Raw genomic sequence first — 21,829 nt, 5'->3', positions numbered from 1 at the left:
ATTCTCCAGCCCGAATTCTGTCAGACACTTAAGAAATACTAACTTTGAGAAAAAGTATAAGGAAATGCTTCTCATCTCATTTGATACCCAAATCTGACCTGGACATGACAAGAAAAGGAAGATGCAAACTAATTATTTTTTACTTTTTAAATTTTATTTAATTGATTTTAGAGAAGGGGGAGAGAGAGAAACATCAATTTTCTATCTGTCCCCAGTGCCTGTCACATAATGGGTGCTGAATGAATATTTGTTGAACAAGTGAAAAATTTACAGAAATCATCCAATAGTATTTTATATGTTTTCTTCATAGGTCATTAAACAGTTGATGAAAAAAGAATTTACTCTAGAGTTTTCACGCGATAGAAAATCAATGTCGGTTTATTGTACACCAAACAAGCCAAGCCGGACGTCAATGAGCAAAATGTTCGTGAAGGCAAGTACAGCAGATTGCAATTGAGATGTTCTTGCTAGGATTAGGATCCCGGATGAGCCAGTAAATAAAATTGTTGACCTAAATCTGTAACTTATTTCCAGGGTGCTCCTGAAGGTGTCATTGACAGGTGCACCCACATTCGAGTTGGAAGTACAAAAGTGCCTATGACCCCTGGAGTTAAGCAGAAGATCATGTCTGTCATTCGGGATTGGGGTAGTGGCAGCGACACACTGCGATGCCTGGCTCTGGCCACTCATGATAACCCACTGAGAAGAGAAGAAATGAAGCTTGAGGACTCTGCCAACTTTATTAAATATGAGGTTAGCTAATGAAAAGTTTTTTCACCCACACCCTGCACATTCATTGTGTTTAAACAGCACTTCTTTGGTAAAAGGTCAAATGAGTCTTGCCAAGACAGAGGTGTGGTTATTTTTCTGCCAGCCAAATACATCACTATTATAATTTAGGTTGCTGCTTCAAACATATATAGTTAACAATTTAATACAAGTCTTTTACTTACAAAGTAGAATTATCAAGACTTGATAACAAACTTGTAAAACCTATTTTGCAACTCACATGTAAATTAAGATATTTTAAAAATTGGGAATGTTTTTTTACTTGTTGGGAAGGAGAGGGGGAAGGGAATGGCAAGGGCATGCTCCTTGGAGGGAGAGCATGCCTTTTTAATAAAAACATTCATTAGTTAGCGAAAGGTCAAAATATCCATGTTGAGGACTCCTACTTTCTGGTGCATTGAATGAAAGGAACAAGCTTTGGTACTATGGGGCACTAAAGTGGCCAAAATCGCAATGCTTATTCCGCAGAATGTTTTTTTCCCCTCGTTTCAGAATATTGTTGTCGTGAAAGTTAAGGAATGATTTGATAACAAGAATGTAGCGATGTATTTAATCGTTTCCTATTAATTGGAATTAATACTATTCTTCATTGGATTTATGTCTCTAGAGTGTGAATATTAATCTTAGATAAGAGTCAAAGGTACAGGCTTTAGCATAAGAAAATGCAGAAGAAACCTTTGCTCTGTAATGTATAAGGAGCCCTGTTTCTCATTAGGGGAAAAAACAGATCTTCCTGTTTCAAGATAAGGTGATTCTTTTGTGCAGACCAATTTGACTTTCGTTGGCTGTGTGGGAATGCTGGACCCTCCGAGAATTGAAGTGGCCTCTTCTGTGAAGCTGTGCCGGCAGGCAGGCATCCGGGTCATCATGATCACGGGGGACAACAAGGGCACCGCTGTGGCCATCTGTCGTCGCATTGGCATCTTTACACAAGACGAGGATGTGACGTTAAAGGCTTTTACAGGTCGGGAGTTTGACGAGCTCAGTCTGTCGCAACAGAGAGATGCCTGCTTGAATGCCCGCTGTTTCGCTCGAGTTGAGCCTTCCCACAAGTCTAAAATCGTAGAATTCCTTCAGTCTCTTGATGAGATTACAGCTATGGTGAGTATCTTTGGACATGTACAAATTTTGACCATTAAATTTTTAGTAATAATTCCCAGACTTGGAATTTCTTGGTTTTTGTCATGATCTGGGCTCTCTAGGATTCTGTTGACCAGTAGTTGGCATGCTATGTGTTGCATGCAGGGGAGATTCTAGAATAGTTTACGACCTAACAGTACCCTCTGAATAAGTGTCTTCAGTCACAGGGGAAGTACTTAGTGATGTCGGATTCCCTTTCAGACTGGAGATGGTGTGAATGATGCTCCTGCTCTGAAGAAAGCCGAGATCGGCATTGCCATGGGCTCTGGCACCGCAGTGGCTAAAACTGCCTCCGAGATGATCCTGGCCGATGACAACTTCTCCACCATCGTGGCAGCTGTGGAGGAGGGGCGGGCAATTTACAACAACATGAAGCAGTTCATCCGCTACCTCATCTCATCAAACGTGGGGGAAGTTGTCTGGTAGGTCCATAAGACAAGTCACTTGTGTTCCTTTATCTAAAATTGTAGCCGGTTTTCCAGATTTGTTCTTCCTATGGCAGCAGCCTTGGTCTCTGAGCATGTGGTGGGAGGGAGGTCCTGTCAAGATGAAGGAAGCCCTTGTGAAGGAAGAGGGGCCTGTCTGGCTGCCCTTCACATAGAAATGGATTTAAATTAACTACATAAAATAACCTAAAATTCTTGGCCTTCTAAAAGTTAACTGTAATTTGAAATTGGGTATAATAAATGTTTTTATGATTGCCCCCAAAAAAGTTATTGTTGCTGTCCATTAATTTTTATGGAGGAGTAGGGCATGGTGATGCTATTTGAGTAGTGACCAAAAATAATTTGGGATCTTTCTCTTTTTTCCTTGGGTGGAAACAGTATTTTCCTGACAGCAGCCCTTGGATTTCCTGAGGCTTTGATTCCTGTCCAGCTCCTCTGGGTCAATCTGGTGACAGATGGCCTGCCTGCCACTGCATTGGGGTTCAACCCTCCTGATCTGGACATCATGAATAAACCACCCCGGAACCCAAAGGAACCACTGATCAGTGGGTGGCTCTTTTTCCGTTACCTGGCTATTGGCTGTGAGTAGTTTTACATTGTTGATTTATAAACAAAATGTTTGTGAGCCAAAATTTTGTAAATTCATCCCTTAACAGCACATTTTGCTACTCAATTTACAGTAAAGTTTAGTCCCTGTTTTAGCATCTTTATCCTTGTGAGGTTTTCAGATTTAACCTATGGACAAAGGGATACAGGGACGACTCAGGCCTTACATCACTAAGATAAGAAGAATGAAGACCCTTTTCCCTCATTGAGAAAAGGGACCAACCTGTGTGCCCATCAGCAGTGGTTGGTAAATGCATGGAGCTTGGCCACAGGTCAGACTCTTCTCCAAATGTCACCTATTTAGACTTCATCCTCCTGACCCAAGTGCTGGTTCTCTTCCCCATTTCATAGGTTAGGAAAGGGAGTCCCAAAGAGGTTAAACAACTTCCCTAGGGCTCCATAGAAAGGTGACTTAAAATTCAAAAAGCACACCCTGCCATAAAGTGGGCAGGCTCTTGGTCAGTCATTTCCCTTCTAGTGGTAACAGTTTCTCAGGTGCCCTTCCGGAGGAGCTGTAGCAAATAGATTTTGTCTTTATTTTCTCAAGTGATGGCACGCTGCACAGCCCTGTGTCCTTCTGTATTTCTTCCTATACTGGGTAATACCCGCATCAGTACATGTATAGTTAGCTGCCTTATCTCTGGGCACCAGCTCCTTGCTGCACTGATGTACTAGGTGGGTAAAAGGGTGGGTGCACTGAAATCTTTTGTGGATGCTACCACAGTGGAACATTCTCTTATTCTCAAGGCCCTGTGTTTTCCACTACCCCTTGTTGCTTCTGTGTAACAGACTTGCTGAATTAAAAAGTAATGGGGGAATGGTTCCCAGAATCGCCTTCAGGTATTGCCCCGTTCGTTGCTCAGTGTTCTGCACTGAGTGCTCTAATAGCCTTTCCACATAACGGTCCTGCCAGGCTTTTGATGGAGCAAATTAATATAAATTAGTGTACAGCTGATGGTATCAGTTTGCATAAAAGTCGTGATGGTGTAATCTGGTCCTACTACACTGTGTAGCCTTTTTTGTAGAACACATAACTGCAGCCTTACTGTGTATTGGCTGTGGACTAGAGAAGGGCATGGCTATGGTAAAGGTCCTACTACCAAACCAGTAGAACTAGTTCCTCACAAACTCTGGCTGCCTGGTTCTTCTGTACCACAGACCCGTCTCCTTGCAGAAGCCTTGGTCCAGCTGCTTTTGCACAGACGTTTCAGTTATTGTTGACATACCTTGTCTTTCATCTGTCCTGGTGAATGGCTCATGAGGCAGCAGCTACAGTGAATGCTGCAGGCTGCAAAACCCGTGTGTGTCATTGTCGTGATGTTTGTTCCCAGGTTATGTTGGCGCTGCTACTGTGGGTGCTGCTGCATGGTGGTTCGTTGCTGCTGACGGCGGTCCAAGAGTGTCCTTCTACCAGCTGGTATGTAGTCATCTTCTTTTCTGTGCCTTAGGTGGAGAGTGTTATAAGCCCAAACAATGTTAAACTTTCTGTGGTTTGGGTGCCTGTCAGATAATCTTAAGGCTCAAACAATCTGCAGTTGCATTAAAGATTATTCTGAAGGACCTGGCTTCTCTGGAAAATAGGGTGAGGTCTTATGTGGGTCTGTGTTTTGGATTTAAGGAATTGGTGCATGGACTTAGGAAATGTACTTGGCTGATCATTGGGCTTTTGTTGCAGAGTCATTTCCTACAGTGTAAAGAGGACAACCCAGATTTTGAAGGTGTGGATTGTGCAATCTTTGAATCCCCGTACCCAATGACAATGGCACTCTCTGTTCTAGTAACCATAGAGATGTGTAACGCCCTCAACAGGTCAGTGAATCTTCTCAGCAAGCTGGGCGAAAGCTCTGACAGCAGGGCACTGTGGGATTGTGTGTGTGTGTGTGTCATCGTTGATTGAGGATCACAGGAAAAGTCTTCCTTCCCAAAAAGAAAGGAGAACAAGCAGCACCTGCTTCCAACGTGTAAGAGCCGTCATGTGTCCTTAAGAGACAGGGGAGGACGCCTGTATGCCAGTGTCCACAGGGAAGGAAGGAGCTTTTCCCCTTTAGCATTGCAACAAATGGTCTCATCCAATTAAGCCAGTGACAAAAATGGAAATTTCAGAAATAGCCTAAGTGTTGAGGGCAATTGAGTAGCTTTGAGACCAAAGCCTAGATTTAAAATTGGAAGTTTGTCCTACATCTGGACATTCTTCCTTAACTTTGCTACAGTAGAAACTTTGGTCAGTAGAATTAGGTCAGTGGGTAATGCCAAGTTAGCTGCTGCTTATTGAAGCGTATTTCTGAACATCTGTCACTTGTGACACGGGCCTTTTTACCTCTCTCCTTGTCTAGCTTGTCTGAAAACCAGTCCCTGCTGAGGATGCCCCCTTGGGAGAACATCTGGCTCGTGGGTTCCATCTGCCTGTCCATGTCGCTCCACTTCCTAATCCTCTATGTGGAACCCTTGCCAGTAAGTAGTGGTGGGACCCAGGCTGGGGACTGGCTGCCTCTTCAGCAAGGCTGGGGGCTTGACAAGGCTTCTGTGTTTCAGCTTATCTTCCAGATCACACCACTGAATTTGACCCAGTGGCTGATGGTGCTGAAAATGTCCTTGCCTGTGATTCTAATGGACGAGACACTTAAGTTTGTGGCCCGCAACTACCTGGAACCTGGTAAAGAGTGTGTGCAGCCTGCCACCAAACCCTGCTCATTCTCAGCATGCACCGATGGGATTTCCTGGCCATTTGTGCTGTTCGCAATGCCCCTGGTGATCTGGGTGTATAGCACAGACACTAACTTTAGTGATATGTTCTGGTCTTGACTGACAGTTTTACATAAAGAAGATGTTTAACTTAATCAATTAATTTTTTTTATTGTTTAAAGCAACTGTCTATTTCTGCTGAATTTTCACATGAACATATTGGCTGGTGAAGGAGGTTTCATACTCTAGATTTTGTTTTGCTTTTTCTGACTCCAGTGGGGCAAGATTTTCCTTTTTTATACACATAATTAAAGTGTCCATTGACATGTACAGAGAACTAACACTATTTTATGCAAATATTTTTTTGTAGATGACAAAGCATGTACAGTGTTCTGTTTAATACTCATCCTTGTATAAAAAAAAAATGTTGAGCCAGCAGACATTGTCAGCAAATAATTGGCAGCAGATTTTAGGAAATGAATGTGTGTGGTTTTTTCTAAAATGATATAGCATGTATTGTGTCTTTTGCATGATCATCTGGATTTAATCTGAGATCACAGTCTAATTTTTATTCATAAGCCAATTTTTCTGCACTGGGCAGAGTACTGCTACCTCGGTCAGTATTTTTTGGTTTGCCACTCCCTCACCCCTCTTGGTTCACCTCCACCCCTCCCCACTCTTGGCCCTGATCCCACACTGCTCGGCTGCTTCTCCTGTAGGATTTCTTTCGATGGTTCTGTTTACATCAGCTTAACAAGAGGTATGCCTGGTCTCGCTTGTGCAGAAAACATTGTTCCAGATTTGATTGGGTTCATGTCCCCTCACATAGTTTTTAAGGTTATTTATTTAAATGTCTAGTGTATTTTATTGTAACAGACATTGTTTTGCCAACATTGCCTATTTCAGCGGCACTTCACAATCTAGTTTAAAAAATAAAACATTTTAAATGGACAGAAAAATAACTGCCTTGTTTTTAACTCTTAAATGGCCTAGCTTGAATTATCAACTTTCTCTTAAGTTCTTAGCTCAGACCTTTAGTTTTACTGTACTCACGGGGAAGAAGGATCCTGTTCTGCTGCATAGGTAGTTGTAAGAATTTTATTTTTTAATGTATAGGCACTGTCATCTGTGATTCATTTTATGCAAGTTTCTGCTGGCCTGGTGTAGAGAACATAAGGGCAAATGTGTGTATGTATATGTGCGTGTATGTGTTTTGTAAAATCTGTAAATAGCACATGACCAAATGAACATATTGTATAGAACTATTTTTATTTGAATGTGGCACTAACCACCACCACCGTACTATGATGCATGTTCCAGATCAGTCTTACCAACAGTGTATAAGTCATTAACAGTCCTAACTGTGGTGTTTTCCTCCAATGCCTTCCAACATCCATCAACTAACGTGAGTATTCCCTGGAATTCAGATGCTTTAACCTGAAGGTGACTGCTACCAAGTGAGCTAACCGTGTGACACTAGTGAATAAGCCCCATGTGTCAGGCACTGCTGTGCTCTGTGGCTGTCCCTGAGAGCAGGGGGCATATGTGTGCTACCTGTGCCAGCGGCCTCAGATAGTGGCATAGCCAGATACTGGTTGGGGAGGGCCCGGAGGAAGAGAAGCCCATTCTGATTTGGTGAGACCGAGGCTTTGTGAGGGAGCTGTGCCTTTGCTAGTGCTGAGAGAAGGTTCACAAAAAATCGTGATTCTTTTGATCTTTGTTAGCTGCAAGGACTCATCCCGGAAGCTTGGTTCATTAAAAAGCAAAAAGCTAGTGAAAGCAGTGAACTCACATATCCGTAGGTTCCTCTTAAATAGACCACTTTTCTTCATCTTCTGGGTCACATCCTTTGCAGCCGAGACTTGTCTTCTCTCTGCAGGGTACATTCAAGCACAGTTATTAGGGCAGGGCTCTGCTTGGCAGCAGCCAACCAGCCTTATCAGCCAGGGTGAAGGAGGCCTAGGAAGCACCTTGTGTTCAGTGGGTTGGCAGCTTCCTCCCTGTGAGGCCCTGAGTGTTCTCGTGAAGGTGTTTGGGCCCTGGTTGCTGGACCAGAAGATGTGATGCAAAGGCTGGCCGTTTAGGGGGAAAGTTAGCAGGTATCAGGCAGGATGAGGAGGTGCTGCTGCCAAATCCAGAGGTCTGAGTGTCAGGAGGTCAAGTGCTTGGTGGAGACTGACTGAATGCAGAGTCCTTTCTCAGAGAAAAGGGAGGTTGGTTTGCTTGGCAAATAATGTAGGGGGGTAGTTTTGCCCATTTTAGCATCATGAGTGGTAAAAAGAAAAGGGCCGAGTGGATCAAATGCCAGGAGTATGTCTTGGCTACAAACCAAAACAGGATGTCTGAGTTCGTTGGGTGGTGTGTTATTCAATGGAAACCAAACTAACCAAACAGTCAACTTTCACTGACTCAGTTCCTTGATTTAGTGGCCTTTACAAAATAAGTTGAATGCTGTGGGAGACATGCACAGCCCCAGATGGCCCTGGGCTGGTGTTGCCTGGTAGTTTCTCAGCTTCAGGCCTATCCAGCCCACGGAGGTGGTTTGGGCACCCACTTCCTTCAACCCAGACAGCTGAGTCCCTGTGTCTGCTCCACAGCAGGCCTCCTCAGCAATTGTATTTCTGTGGGCACACCCATGGCCTCAGATTTCCATCCTGCAGTGAGCGGCAGCCACCCAGTCCCCTCCTCACCGAACAGGAAGGCACTGCTTTTGCCGCCATCAGTAACTGGATGGGGCAGCATCCTCCTCAGACCCACCATGCAGGTGTTGCCAGGCAGCTCCTGCCTGAAACACTTTTCCTATGGGCCTATGGCCCATCCCATTAGAGTGTTCTGCTTTTTGCCACCCCATGCTCACCTGGCCTTTCGGATACAGCTTTGCCCAGAAGATGACAATCCCGTCCCTGGGGCACCACTCCAGCAGCTCATTCTGCATTTAAAATACAGATAATACATTCATGTTCTATCAGGAGAGCGTGAGCTCACAGACAAGCAAGGCAACTGCCAGTCTCCCTCACAAGCAGCTGCTACCACATCACCCTCAAGCTGGGGCCTTGGGCCCCTGGATGTCTGTGGTAGGCATCCCTCAGCAGTATGAGGCCGCAAGCGATAGCGCAGTGTCTGCCAAGCACCTACCCACAGCCCAGAGCCTGCTGCATCTACCGAGCTAAGTTGGCCATTGCCTTTTAATTTTAACCACCAAATTATGTCAAAACCACCGGGCCTCTTTCTTGGAAGGGAATGGTGATGAGCAGCTGAGGTACAGGATTTTGTCCTGGGAACAGGCAGGGCTGGGCCTGCCCCTGGGGAAGGATGGGGAGGAGGAAGCTAGAGGCTTGGCGCTGAGTGCCACACTGCTCACTTCTGCTTCATATCCCTGCACTGCTAACTGAAAACTGTCCTGCTCTTGCCCATCTCACCCCTGTAACACCTGAAGCGATTAAGCATCTGCCTGGTGGGATTCTCCTGTGAGCCAGGGAGCTTTGCTGTGTAGGCAGATGACACCAAGGATTTACATTGCCAAGCCAGTGTTTCCAGATGATACCCTGTGTGGGCAGTGACTCAGGGACAGTGATCAGAAACGCTGGTCTTAAAATCTTAAAAAGATCAAGCTGAATATTCTCTTTTCATCTATCACTATTAATCTTAGTCTTAAGTAGTTATTCTAACATTTCCTCCCCATGTTTCATAAAGCTGATTTCCTCTTTCTTTCCTTTTCAGCAATGCTGGAGTAACCGCTTCCTAAGCCATTTTGCAGAAATGTAAGGGTGTTCGGTTGCGTGCATGTGTGTTTTTAGCAACACATCTACCAGCCCTCTGCATGATTGAAGTTGGGAGGCAGGGGGAGAAAAGTAGGAAAAAGGCCCCCAACTCATTGTGTGTTATGTGGAGGAAATGTGTATTACCAATGAGATTTTTAGCTTTTAAATCAAAGTAATAATTACAAATGTACAATTTAGCTTAATGAATCAGAAAGCCTCTCCAGAAAATTTGTTTCTTTGCTACAAGAAGAATGGGTTCTGAAACCTTATCCAAGAACTTAGACACCATCAGCCAAGTCTCCATGCTTCTCTGTCCAAAATGTCATACCTTATATAAATGTACGATATTCAATATTCAGTTGTAATGCATGCCTTCAGTTGTAAGTAGCCAGATTTCTCTACAGTGTCATTGAAACATGCTACTTTTTAATTGGCCCTGTACAGTTTTGCTTATTTATAAATTTATTGAGAACACTACAGGTGTTGAATGGTTAAAATGTAGGCCTCCAGTTCATAACTTGTTAAATTTTGAGTGTGCAAACAGCTTTTTTGCGCTGTATTAAGTGTAACTTATTTAATGAAATCAGAAGCAGTAGACAGATGTTGGTGCAATACAAATATCGTGATGCATTTATCTTAATAAAATGCTAAATGTCAATTTATCACAACGCATGTTTGACTTTAGACTGTAAATAGAGATCAGTTTATTTCTGTGCTGGTAACAAGCATTGCACAGACATGGTTTCAGGTAAATAAATCTATCCTACAAGTTCACAGTGTGGTGTTGATTGTTCTATGAGAGGGGTGGGTGATGTGCACTGAGGGCCTGCAGCCCTGAGCAGTTTTGCCCTCATGTGGATAAAAGGAAGGGCGGTAAGTTATTGGAGAGCAGAATGGTAGAAGGTCTGCTCGTGTGATAAGATTTATAAAATATTCCTGCCCTGGCTCTACTGTCTCCCATCAGTGGAATTTTCAGAGATAATTAATGATTTAAAAGTCGGAGGCTTAGAGACTGTGTAGCAGTGGAGAGAGATGATTCTACCTTCCTATTGTTAATATAGAAAATAGGACTGAAGGAAGTCCTGAAATTCATTCATTTGGTGGTTATTTATAGTGCTTATCTGCCAGGGGTGGATATGCATGAGGCTTTTCTCTGTTATGAATTTCCTAAGATGATTTTTTTGTCACTTAAAAAAGAAAAAGGAATCAGGAATGTAAGAATAGTTGGATGATTCTATAAAGCTAATAAATACAAGCCCTATCAACTCTACAGACATGGAACATCCATTTGATTAAATTTAACATCCAGATTATAACTCCCATTTTCTAACATGAAAAATAAGCCAGAAGTATTGAAACACCAGAATCACTCACCATCCACCACTGCCCACTACTTAGCACTGTTCTGGAGAGTCATAGCCATCAGACAAGGGAAAATGCCTAGGAGTAAACAAAAAAGCAACTGTCATATCGGATCCATTGGAAGGAACATCTGGTTCTTAGGAAAGTTTAATTCGGGGGGGAGAAGGGGAACTGACATCTTACCTAAGGTGTGGAGAATGGGCCCTCACATTGCAGAACAACTGGGTAAAATTTACAGATGCTCTTCATATACAACCCAGCAGCAGGTCCACTCCTACCTTAGGATTTTTCACACTGTTATCAAGATGTTTATAGAAGAAAAGTATTAGAAACAACCTAAATAACCATTTTCTTGCTGCTGTTGGTAAAGTACATTTGAGGCACATCGAAATCACACTCTGCAGCAACAAAAAAGAATAAACTGGGAGGTATCAATAGAGATAAATCTCCCTGCACAGTGAAACCATGTGTGGCGTGTATCAACTTCAAAATACGCAAAACAAGAGGGCCATGTAATAGCTAATCTGGCCTTAGCATATCTGTCAGCTAAACTAAGCCACAGGTGGATTTACATTTCCAGTGCAAACTCCTCAGCTCCGAGTGGACTAGTAGCAAACCCATCAGTAACAACTTCAAAGACACCAGCTATAGGGGAGGTGATAGGATAGTGGTTAGTTCCAGGAGGAAGGGAGGTGGGAGGAGGGCAGGTGGTCAGGGCTTCACCTCTCAGTAATGCTTCGTTGCTATGTATATAGGTGTTCATTGTGCCTGTTTGCCTGAGATTTAAAAAGCAAGGCATGAAAGTACCAGGAGAAAACATGGAAGAAGAAAAGCCTTTCTAGGCATGGAACAAAATCCTGGAAGACTATATAAAAATGTAAAAATTTCATATAGAAATGTAAAAATTCCAGAGTAGACTGTACCTCTGTAGAGTTAGGAAAAGAGATTTGCTGTGCATGACAAAGAGCATATTCCCTTCACATATGATTGGCAAAGATCAAACTTTGATATTGATCTCTCCCCTTTGCAGCTGGCATTAGGAAAACAAGTACTTGTGCTGATGGTGAGAATATAAATTGGCCCAATCTCTGGAGGGCAACTTGACAAAATGTGATATTTTTGAACATCCATAACCTCTGATCAAGCACTTGAATATTATATAGTCCTCAAAAACAAGGTAGATCTGTGTGAACCAGTGTCTAGTGTATATTGTCTGCCCAGTAAAAGACTCAAGTGCAGATCAGTGTATAATATTCTATCATTCGCTTTAAAAAGGAGAAAGTTAATAGTGTCCAGCAATCAATGCTTGCTGAGAATAACTGAAAACACTGTGATACAGATGGCAGATGGTGGGTACCAGGTTTCTCACTGTTAGAGTGGGAGGTTACAAATAAGCAAGGGGAGAAGTCTAGAATGATCCATGCAGTAATGAATGACAGTTGGACACACCAGGATGAACCCATATTTAGCTTGATATAGATGATTCCATACAGGACTATTGCCAGTTATGTGTATATAAATATGTACAGGCAGTCCTCGGGTTCTGTCGGAAATCCGTTCCTATGGTGCGATGTAACTCGATTTTTGCCGTAAGTTGGAACCCACCTACATAAGCACCTACATCACTCAAATGGAGCACATACATAGCAGTAATGAAGTGAAACAGTAAAAAAATTGTAAAAGAATGATAACAATTCCTGGCCTTTACAAACAGAAAAACATACGTACATACATCGAAATGACGGAACTTTTTTTTTTTAAAAAATAAATGGGAGATGGCGACGTAACCACGAAACGGCGTTCATTGAGTCCGATGTAACCCGAGGACTGCCTGTATTTCCAGAGCAAGGGCACTAGTAGTTTCCGGTTTCTAACACCATTCTCCAATAAAAGGAATCAAGCCTCCCTGGAGAAATGGCTGGTTCTAGGGCTGGGGTAGAAAACAGACAGCATGTGCCTGCAGAACATTGGTGCCAGTGAGTAAGGAAGCGCTCAAAAAACAAAACAATCAATGATGGGGTCATGTCAAAGAGACACAGAAGCCAAATGAGAAAGCTCTGAATGGCCAAAGTTGGAGCAATCTGAGAAAGTGGCATTGGACTATAATCCAAAGTATAAAATACATTTCCATGAGTCCATAGTGTACATAAATGAGACTAGAAATGTCCCATACAGAAGAGTTCTACATAAATCCTCTGCCCTCAAGAAGGGACACATAACTCCCTATTCCTTAAGTGTGAGCTGTACATGCAGTGTGGACGGGGAAAGTAACCCACAGTGCAGAAACCTGACAGACACTACCTCAGCCTAGTGAGGTCATCTAGAGAACACGTCCCATAGTCGGAAGTGAAAAGAATGGCATCTTACCTGTGAGCTTCCTCTCCCCCAAAGCATATAACCACAGTTTAATCAAAGGCAAATATCTGACAAATCCGAAAAGACATTCTGCAAAATACCTGACTGACATTCCTTAACAACTGCCGAGTCATCAAAAACAAGGAAAATCAGCAACTCACAGCCAAGAGGAGCCTAAGGACACGCAGTGACTGATGTAACACTATACTAGATGGGATCCTGGAACAGAAAGAAGCAAAAATTAAAGAAATCTGAATAAACTATGGGCTTAGTAAGTAATAACATAAATATTGACCTGTAATGATGTATAAATAATGTGACAAAGGTACCATAGCTGTAAAATGTTAATAAAAGAGAAAACTGAGTCTGGAGTACATGGGCACCTTCTGTATGATCTGCTCAATATTTCCGTAAGTCTAAAAATATTCTAAAGTTCAAAGTTTATTTTAAAATGCTGGGATAAATATTTTTTTAAATCCTCATAGAAGCATTAAAGAACTACAAAATGGTACATATCCAGGCCAAAATCTAAGAGAATGCAAGAGAGAGAATCAAGGTCACTTTTCTCTTAGTAAACTAAGCTGTGAAAACAAGCAAGGTTTTGAGAGCTCACAGAGCACAAAAGGCAAAATCAAAATCCAGGGCCCACCTGAAGTGGGAAGTCTCCTGAAAGACTAATACTGCAGGGAAGAGCTAACCAGCAGTGCACCTGCCCTCCCTTCCCCAACACTCAGAAGCCTGTAGGCAGCATTGCCCTGGTGCTGAGCAGAACCAGGAAAACATACCCACCCTGAAGAGAGCGTAAACACTGGCGACAGAATTGTCAGCCCAAACTCTATCCCAGGGGTGGTCTGTGAAACCCCTAAGCACCAGGCAGATAAATGTAAACCTTCTAGAGGACAGCACCTTCATTTTATGTGTTGGGAGGTCCACACACTTATTTTTCAAAGCAGCACGCAATAAAGGTTAACCAGGTACACAAGAAAACAAGGCACCTGAGTGAGAGGTGGAAGTATGAGAGGTCATAAAACATCCATGCTTATAGTAGTCCCCCCTTATCCATGGGGGTCTTGAAAAAAGGAAAGCTGAAGAGTACAGTAGACTGAGAAAGCTGACAAAACATACATTTTATCATAGTTTCAGAAGACAAGAGAATGAGAAGGCTATTATTCGAAGCAATTAGTGGCTGAGAATTTTCTTAAACTGGTAAGAGAGCAATACACAGATGCAAGAATCCCAACAAATCACAAAGAAGAAAACTATAAAAAAAAAAAAAAATCAGCCGAAACTGGTTTGGCTCAGTGGATAGAGCGTCGGCCTGCGGACTGAAAGGTCCCAGGTTCGATTCCAGTCAAGGGCATGTACCTTGGTTGTGGGCACATCCCCAGTAGGAGATGTGCAGGAAGCGGCTGATCGATGTTTCTCTCTCATCGATGTTTCTAACTCTCTATCTCTCCCCCTTCCTCTCTGTAAAAAATCAATAAAATATATTTTTAAAAAAATCAGCCCTAGACATAGTATACTGGGCTATGGAAAAACAAAAACTAAGAGAAAAATCTTAAAAGTAACAGAGCAAAAAGGCATTACTTTTAAAGGGTGACAGGTCACTGCTGACTTCACAACAACCGGTGGAGACCAGAAAACAGCAAAATGTGCTGAAAGAAATTACTGGCAATGTAGAATTCCAAACCTGGAGAAAATATACAGTATTTAAAGAGTCAAGGTAAAATAAAGATAATTTCAGACAAACCAAGAGTTCTTCATCAGCAGACTCATATGAAGGGAAATTCTGGAAGGGGGCGGAGGTAAACAATCTAAGTGATCTGAGGAGTGGGAGGAGATAGACCCTGGCTAGCTTCAGATGCAGACACACTGGTCGGTATGTAATCAGAGGCAGGACTAACAAATCCACAGAAGGAAAAAAAATGAAAGAAAGCTAAAGGAACAAATAGGACACTAGATGACAGACAACCTCAGATGCTATTACCTATAACAACATTGTAAGAAAGTACATTGTAAGAATGTAGTAAATATGTTATTCCTGACTCAAGTGTGACCCAGATGTTCTCCTTTAGAAAAGCAGTCTGTGCTTCTCATGTGATTCAGGAAGAGACACAAACAGGTCCAGCAGACAGCCAGGAAGTGTCAGGATGTTGAGATTGGTTGCTTTTCCATCATAATTAGTAGAAGTTATGATATGTATTTTGTGCCCTGGTTAAGTGGCTCAATTGGTTGGAGTGTCCTGTATATTGAAAGATGGCGGGTTTGGGTCCAGGTCAGGGCACATAACTAGGTTTAGGGTTCAATCCCCAGGCGGGGCATGTACGGGAGGCTGCTGGTCAATGTTTCTCTCACATGGATGTTTCTCTCAAAAAAATCAATAAAAACATATCCTCAGGCGAGGATTATAAATAAATAAATAAATATTTTGTATTTTGGAAACTAAAATGCATGATTCAGGACTAAAAATGTACAAAGTTTAACATTTATATCTTTTGGATATGTAATAAATCAGAATCTGTTAAGAAACATTTCAGCCCTGACCGGTTTGGCTCAGTGGATAGAGTGTCGGCCTGCGGACTGAAGGGTCCCAGGTTTGATTTCAGTCAAAGGCACAACCTTGGTTGCGGGCACATCCCCAGTGGGAGGTGTGCAGGAGACAGCTGATCGATGTTTCTCTCTCATCGATGTTTCTCACTCTGTCCCTCTCCCTTCCTCTCTGTAAAAAATCAATGAAAATATTTTTTTAAAAAAGAAAGATTTCATTGAAAACAGATTTTACATAAACTCTGCTGACGAACTGTGCAACTACAAAAAGGGGTGTGGTAATATATACACAAAACTATGCAATTTCAGGTTATCTCTGGAACAATGCACAAGAAACTAAAGTATGACTGCTTCTGAGGAGGGAACTGAGAGAAGAAAGGCAGGATGGGGAAATTTCACCGTATGCCTTTTTGTAAATTGTGAATCTAACTTAAAAAATGTATTAGACCATCTGAAAATAACAATTTTATGGAAGTACAAAGAGCTAAGAATAGCCAAAGCACTGTTAAAGTCATAGGGTCTTGCTCTCCCAAATATCAATAATTTTCATAAAGCTGTATAATGTAGACAGTGGGTTTGGGATAGAGACACTGACCATTGGTGGGAAAAAAAAGAGCTCAGAAACAAGCACTCATCTGGGACTCCCAGCTGGCATCACAGCTCAGTGGGAAAGCAAGTAATTTTTCAATAACCAGCAGTTATGCATATTTAAATGTAAAATTTTAAAAATCAATAAAATTGGATCCCTATCTTATGTTGTACATATTGGGAGAATATGTTTAACTTGAAATGAGGAAAAGGTTGATAAATTCAACTACATTAAAATGAAAGCCTCTGTTTAAAAAGATATGAGAATGGAAAAACAAGCCACAAACTAGAAGAATATATTTGCAACTCATATTCTGAATTATATCTAGAGTATATAAAGAACTGTGAATAATAACTCAACAAAAAAGTGGGCAAGAAAAAGGAATTTCACAGAAAAGGAAGCATAAATAGCTCCTAAACTTATGAAATGATGTTCAATCTTGTTTTAAAACATAAATGTAAATTGAAATCACTATGTTCTCTCACACCCACTGTGCTGGAGAAAATTAAGATTTGATAACATCAAATGCCGGTGAAGAAGTAGAAAAAAGAACTTCAGGCATACATACAAATTTGTACAACATCTGGTAAAATTGAGCATACACAAACCCTACACCCATTAATTCCTCCTCTGAGTAACCCTACAAAAATGTGTGCTTATGCATACTAGAAGACATGCAAAAATATATAAAGCAGCAGCATTTGAAACAAAAAATTAGAAACAACTTAAGGGTCCAACAATGGCAGAATTACCAAGATGAGAGTTATAGCTGTAAGTGGAATATCATATAGCAGTGAAAAATAAATAAGACACACGGGCAGCGTGGCTCAGTGGTTGAACATCAATCCAGAATTCAGGAGGTCATGGCTTGATGCCCGAGTTTCAGGCTCCATCCCCAGTGTGGGGCATGCAGAAGGCAGCTGATCAATGATTCTCTTCATCATTGATGTTTCTCTCTCTCTCTTCCTCTCCACAAAAACACAAAGAATTATAAGAAAATACTATGAACAACTATTTGCCAACAAGCTGGATGATGTGGATGAAACGGACAAATTCCTAGAAAAATACAATCTCCTAAAAATGAATCAGGAAGAATAAGAAAACCTGAATAGGCCAATAACAACTGATGAAATAGAAGCAGTAATCAAAAAACTCCCAGCAGCTCTAGCTGGTTTGGCTCAGTGGATAGAGCGTCGACCTGCAGACTGAAGGGTCCCGGGTTCAATTCTGGTCAAGAGCACAAACTCAGGTTGTGGGCTTGATACCCAGTAGGGGGCGTGCAGGAGGCAACCGATCAATGATTCTCTCATCATTGATGTTTCTATCTCTCTTCTTCTCCCTTCCTCTCTGAATCAATAAAATAAAAAAAAATAAAATAAAATAAAAAATAAAAAAAAACTCCCAGCAACTAAAGCCCTGGTCCAGATGGTTTCACAGGGGAGTTTTTACCAAACATTCAAAGAACTAACACCTATACTCAAACTATTCCAAAAATATCTAAGAGGAAGGAACACTTCCAAGCTCTTTTTATGAGGCCAGCATTACCCTAATTCCAAAATCAGATAAAGACACTACAAAGAAAGAGAATTACAGACCAATGTCCCTGATAAACATAGAAGCTCAAATCCTCAACAAATTAGCAAATTGGATCCAGCAATATATTAAAAAGATCATGCACCATGACCAAGTGGGATTTATTCCAGGGATGCAACACTGGTACAATATTTGCAAATCAATAAACATGATACGTCACATAAACAAATTGAAAGACAAAAATCACATGATCATATCAATAGAAACAGAAAATGCCTTAGACAAAACCCAACAACCATTTTTTATAAAAACACTCATGAAAGTGGGAATAGAGGGATCATATCTCAACATAATAATAAAGACCATATATGACAAACCTACAGCGAACATCATACTCAATGGGCAAACACTAAAATCATTTCCCCTAAGAACTGGAACAAGACAGGGGTGTCCGCTTTCACCACTCTTGTTCAACATAGTACTGGAAGTTCTAGCCACAGCGATCAGACAAGAAGAAGAAATAAAAGGCATCCAAATTAGAAAGGAGGAAGTAAAACTCTCATTATTCACAGATGACATGATATTGTACATAGAAAACCCTTAAGACTCCATTAAAAAACTACTAGATTTAATAAATGAATTTGGCAAGGTAGCAGGATACAAAATCAACACCCAAAAATCGGACACCAATAATGAATTCTCAGAAAGAAAAACTAAACGAACAATCCCATTTACCATTGCAACAACAACAACAAAGTGAGATAATTAAGAATAAACTTAACCAAGGAGGTAAAAGGCTTGTACTCGGAAAACTATAGGATATTGAAAAAAAGAGATAGAGGAAGATATAAACAAGTGGAAGAATATACCATGTTCATGGATTGGTAGAATTAACATAATTAAAATGTCCATACTACCCAAGGCAATCTACAGATTCAATGCAATCCCTATTAAAATACCAACAGCATATTTCACAGACCTAGAACAAATACTCCAAAAATTTATATGGAACCAAAAAGACCCTGAAAAGCCGCAGCAATCTTAAGAAAAAACAACAAAGTAGGAGGAATCACAATACCAGATATCAAGTTATATTTCAAAGCCACTGTAATCAAAACAGCCTGGTACTGCCACAAGAACAGGCATATAGATCAATGGAACAGAATAGAGACCCCAGAAATCAACCCAAGCCATTACGTTCAATTAATATTTGACAAAGGAGGCAAGAGCATACAATGGAGCCAAGACAGTCTCTTCAATAAATGGTGTTGGGAAAATTGGACAGATACATGCAAAAAAATGAAGCTAGACTACCAACTTATATCATACACAAGAATAAACTCAAAATGGATAAAAGACTTAAATGTAAGTTGTGAGACCATAGAAGAAACCATAGGCAGCATAATCTCAGACATCTCTCATAGTAATCTGTTTGCAGATACATCTCCTAGGGCAAAGGTAACTAAGGAGAAAATAAACAAATGGAACTTCATCAAAATAAAAAGCATCTGCACAGCAAAAGAAATCATCAACAAATGAAAAGGGAGCCACTGTAGGGAGAACATATTTGGGTTAATAAACAAAATATATAAGGAACTCATACAACTTAAAAAAGGGAAGACAAACCATCTAATTAAAAAATGGGCAAAGGACCTAAATAGGCACTTCTCCAAAGTGGACATGTAGATGGCCAAGAGACATATAAAAAAAATGCTCAAAGTCACTGATCATCAGAGAAATGCAAATTAAAACGACAATGAGGTATCACCTCACACCTGTCAGAGTGGCTAACATCACCAATTCAACAAATGACAAGTGCTGGTGAGGATGTGGAGAAAAGGGAACCCTAGTACACTGCTGGTGAGAATGCAGAATGCTGCAGCCATTATGGAAAACAGTATAAAATTTCCTCAAAAAATTTAATATGGAACTGCCATTTGACCCAATGATCCCACTTCTAGGAACATATCCCTAAGAAACCCGAAACACCGATCAGGAAGAATGTATGCACTCCTATGTTCATAGCAGCACAATTTACAATAGCTAAGATCTGGAAACAGTCCAAGTGCCTATCAGTAGACAAGTAGATAAAAAAGCTGTGGTAGCCCTAGCTGGTTTGGCTCAGTGGATAGAGCATCAACCTGCGGACTGAAGGGTCCTGGGTTTGATTCTGGTCAAGGGCACATGCCTGAGTTATGGGCTCAATCCCCAGTGGGCAACGTGCAGGAGGCAGCCAGTCGATGATTCTCTCTTCTCTCATCATTGATGTTTCTATAGCTCTCTCCCTCTCCCTTCCTCTCTGAAATCAATAAATATATATATATATTTTTTAAAAAGCTGTGGTACACTTACACCATGGAATACTATGCAGCAGTAAAAAGATCTCTTACCCTTTGAGACAGCATGGAGGGACTTGGAGAGTATTAATCTAAGCGAAATAAGCCAGCCAGAGAAAGACAAGTATCACATGATTTCACTCATATGTGGGATCTAATGAACAAAATAAAGTGTTGAACAAAATAGATCCAGAGACACAGAAGCATGGAACAGACTGTCGAATTCCAGAGGGGAGGCGGGAGTGGGTGAGTGGGTGGCAAGAGATCAATTAAAGAACTTGTAAGCATATATGTACAACCCATGGACACAGACAATAGGGTGGTAGAGGCCTGGGGCAGGGGGCAGGATCAGGCTATAAGGGGTTAATGGGAGAATAAAGGGAACTTATGTAATACTTTCAACAATAAAGATTTTTTTAAAAACAACAAAAATAAACAAACAAAAAGAAGCCAATGACAGTAGCAAGAGTGATAAGGTACATCAACTCCATTAATAAAACCTGGTGGAAACTATCACAACTCTTGTTACAGCATATATATCTGATTTCTTATTAAAACAAAGTAGCCCTAACCAGTTTGGCTCAGTGGATAGAGCGTCCTAAGTTCGATTCCAGTGTGGGGTGTGCAGGAGGCAGCCAATCAATGATTCCTTCATCATTGATATTTCTCTTTCTCCCTCTTCCTTCCTCTCTGAAATAAAAAATATATGTATTTAAAAAAACTAAATTGATTCATAAACAAACAATAACAACATAACAAAAAAGACATAAAAACAACAAAAACATGATATAAAAACAACTAAAACATGATATAAAAACATTGATAAAAACAAAAAAATAAATAAATAAATAAATAAATAAATAAATAAAGTAGCCTAAAAAATATCTCACCAACCCTCCTCAAAATTGTCAAGGTCATCAAAAACAAGGAAAGTCTGAGAAACTTTCACAGCCATAAGAATCCTTCGGAAACATACTGACTAAAAGTAATGTGCTGTCCTGGATGGGATCCGGGACAAAGAACATTAGGTAAAAAAGAAGGAAATTTGAATAAACTATGGACTTATATTAATGTATCAATCTTAGTCATTCATTGTAAGAAATATACCATACTAATGTACTGTGGGTAGGGTATATGGGAACTCTCTGTACTATCCACTCAATTTTTCTGTAAATGTACAACTACTCTAAAAAGAATGTCTATTACTAAAAAATGAATGAGTCGCCGGAACCGGTTTGGCTCAGTGGATGGAGCGTCGGCCTGGGGACTGAAGGGTCCCAGGTTCGATTCCGGTCAAGGGCATGTACCTGAGTTGTGGGCACATCCCCAGTGGGAGATGTGCAGGAGGCAGCTGATCGATGTTTCTAACTCTCTCTCTCTCTCCCTTCCTCTCTGTAAAAAATCAATAAAATATATTTTTAAAAAAATGAATGAGTTATAGCAACATTAATATGAATCAATTTCTTAAATAAGCAAAAGATATACTGAAGTACAGGCAACAAGACTGTACATTAAGTTCAAGAACAAGCAAACAAAAGTGTTTAGGATAAAAAAACATGGTAAAACTAAAAATAGAACAGTATTATTTTACAGGTGAACAAAATGAGCTCACCATTTGCACAAGGTTCACAGAATCCAAGATCAGCCCAACCGGTCGTGACTCAGTGGTTGAGAGTCGACCTA

At 41.0% G+C, this 21,829-nt stretch overlaps 2 protein-coding genes across 8 annotated transcripts in view; one reads left to right on the top strand and one right to left on the bottom strand.

Moving 5' to 3' along the window:
* The window catches only part of ATP2A2 (ATPase, Ca++ transporting, cardiac muscle, slow twitch 2), a 59,939-nt gene extending 49,741 nt beyond the window's left edge, over nucleotides 1-10,198 (top strand). The window contains exons 11-20 of one of the 2 annotated variants that reach the window (XR_314185.2): nucleotides 311-433; nucleotides 535-753; nucleotides 1,555-1,890; nucleotides 2,131-2,351; nucleotides 2,754-2,956; nucleotides 4,313-4,398; nucleotides 4,657-4,790; nucleotides 5,315-5,432; nucleotides 5,514-7,068; nucleotides 9,384-10,198. Coding sequence is in view for 1 of the 2 variants with exons in the window: in XM_005876257.2 (XP_005876319.1) it covers nucleotides 311-433; nucleotides 535-753; nucleotides 1,555-1,890; nucleotides 2,131-2,351; nucleotides 2,754-2,956; nucleotides 4,313-4,398; nucleotides 4,657-4,790; nucleotides 5,315-5,432; nucleotides 5,514-5,783 (1,710 nt within the window). In the remaining variant the exon portion in view is untranslated. Of the gene's footprint in view, nucleotides 1-310; nucleotides 434-534; nucleotides 754-1,554; nucleotides 1,891-2,130; nucleotides 2,352-2,753; nucleotides 2,957-4,312; nucleotides 4,399-4,656; nucleotides 4,791-5,314; nucleotides 5,433-5,513 lie in introns of both variants that reach the window. The other variant, XM_005876257.2, reaches the window with a different exon arrangement.
* ANAPC7 (anaphase promoting complex subunit 7) overlaps nucleotides 6,942-21,829 on the bottom strand; it is a 44,003-nt gene continuing 29,115 nt past the window's right edge. The window contains exons 11-13 of one of the 6 annotated variants that reach the window (XR_001364062.1): nucleotides 13,303-13,360; nucleotides 8,521-11,064; nucleotides 6,942-7,536 (exon numbers count right to left, since the gene is read on the bottom strand). Coding sequence is in view for 4 of the 6 variants with exons in the window: in XM_014547712.1 (XP_014403198.1) it covers nucleotides 11,032-11,064; nucleotides 13,303-13,360 (91 nt within the window). In the remaining 2 variants the exon portion in view is untranslated. Of the gene's footprint in view, nucleotides 7,537-8,425; nucleotides 11,081-13,302; nucleotides 13,361-21,829 lie in introns of those variants that run through there. The other 5 variants (XR_001364061.1, XM_014547715.1, XM_014547712.1 and 2 more) reach the window with 5 other exon arrangements.

The sequence above is a fragment of the Myotis brandtii genome, unplaced genomic scaffold (genome assembly GCF_000412655.1).
Source record: "Myotis brandtii unplaced genomic scaffold, ASM41265v1 scaffold482, whole genome shotgun sequence".
NCBI lineage: Eukaryota > Metazoa > Chordata > Mammalia > Chiroptera > Vespertilionidae > Myotis > Myotis brandtii.
This window is presented reverse-complemented; position numbering and strand designations above follow the sequence as displayed.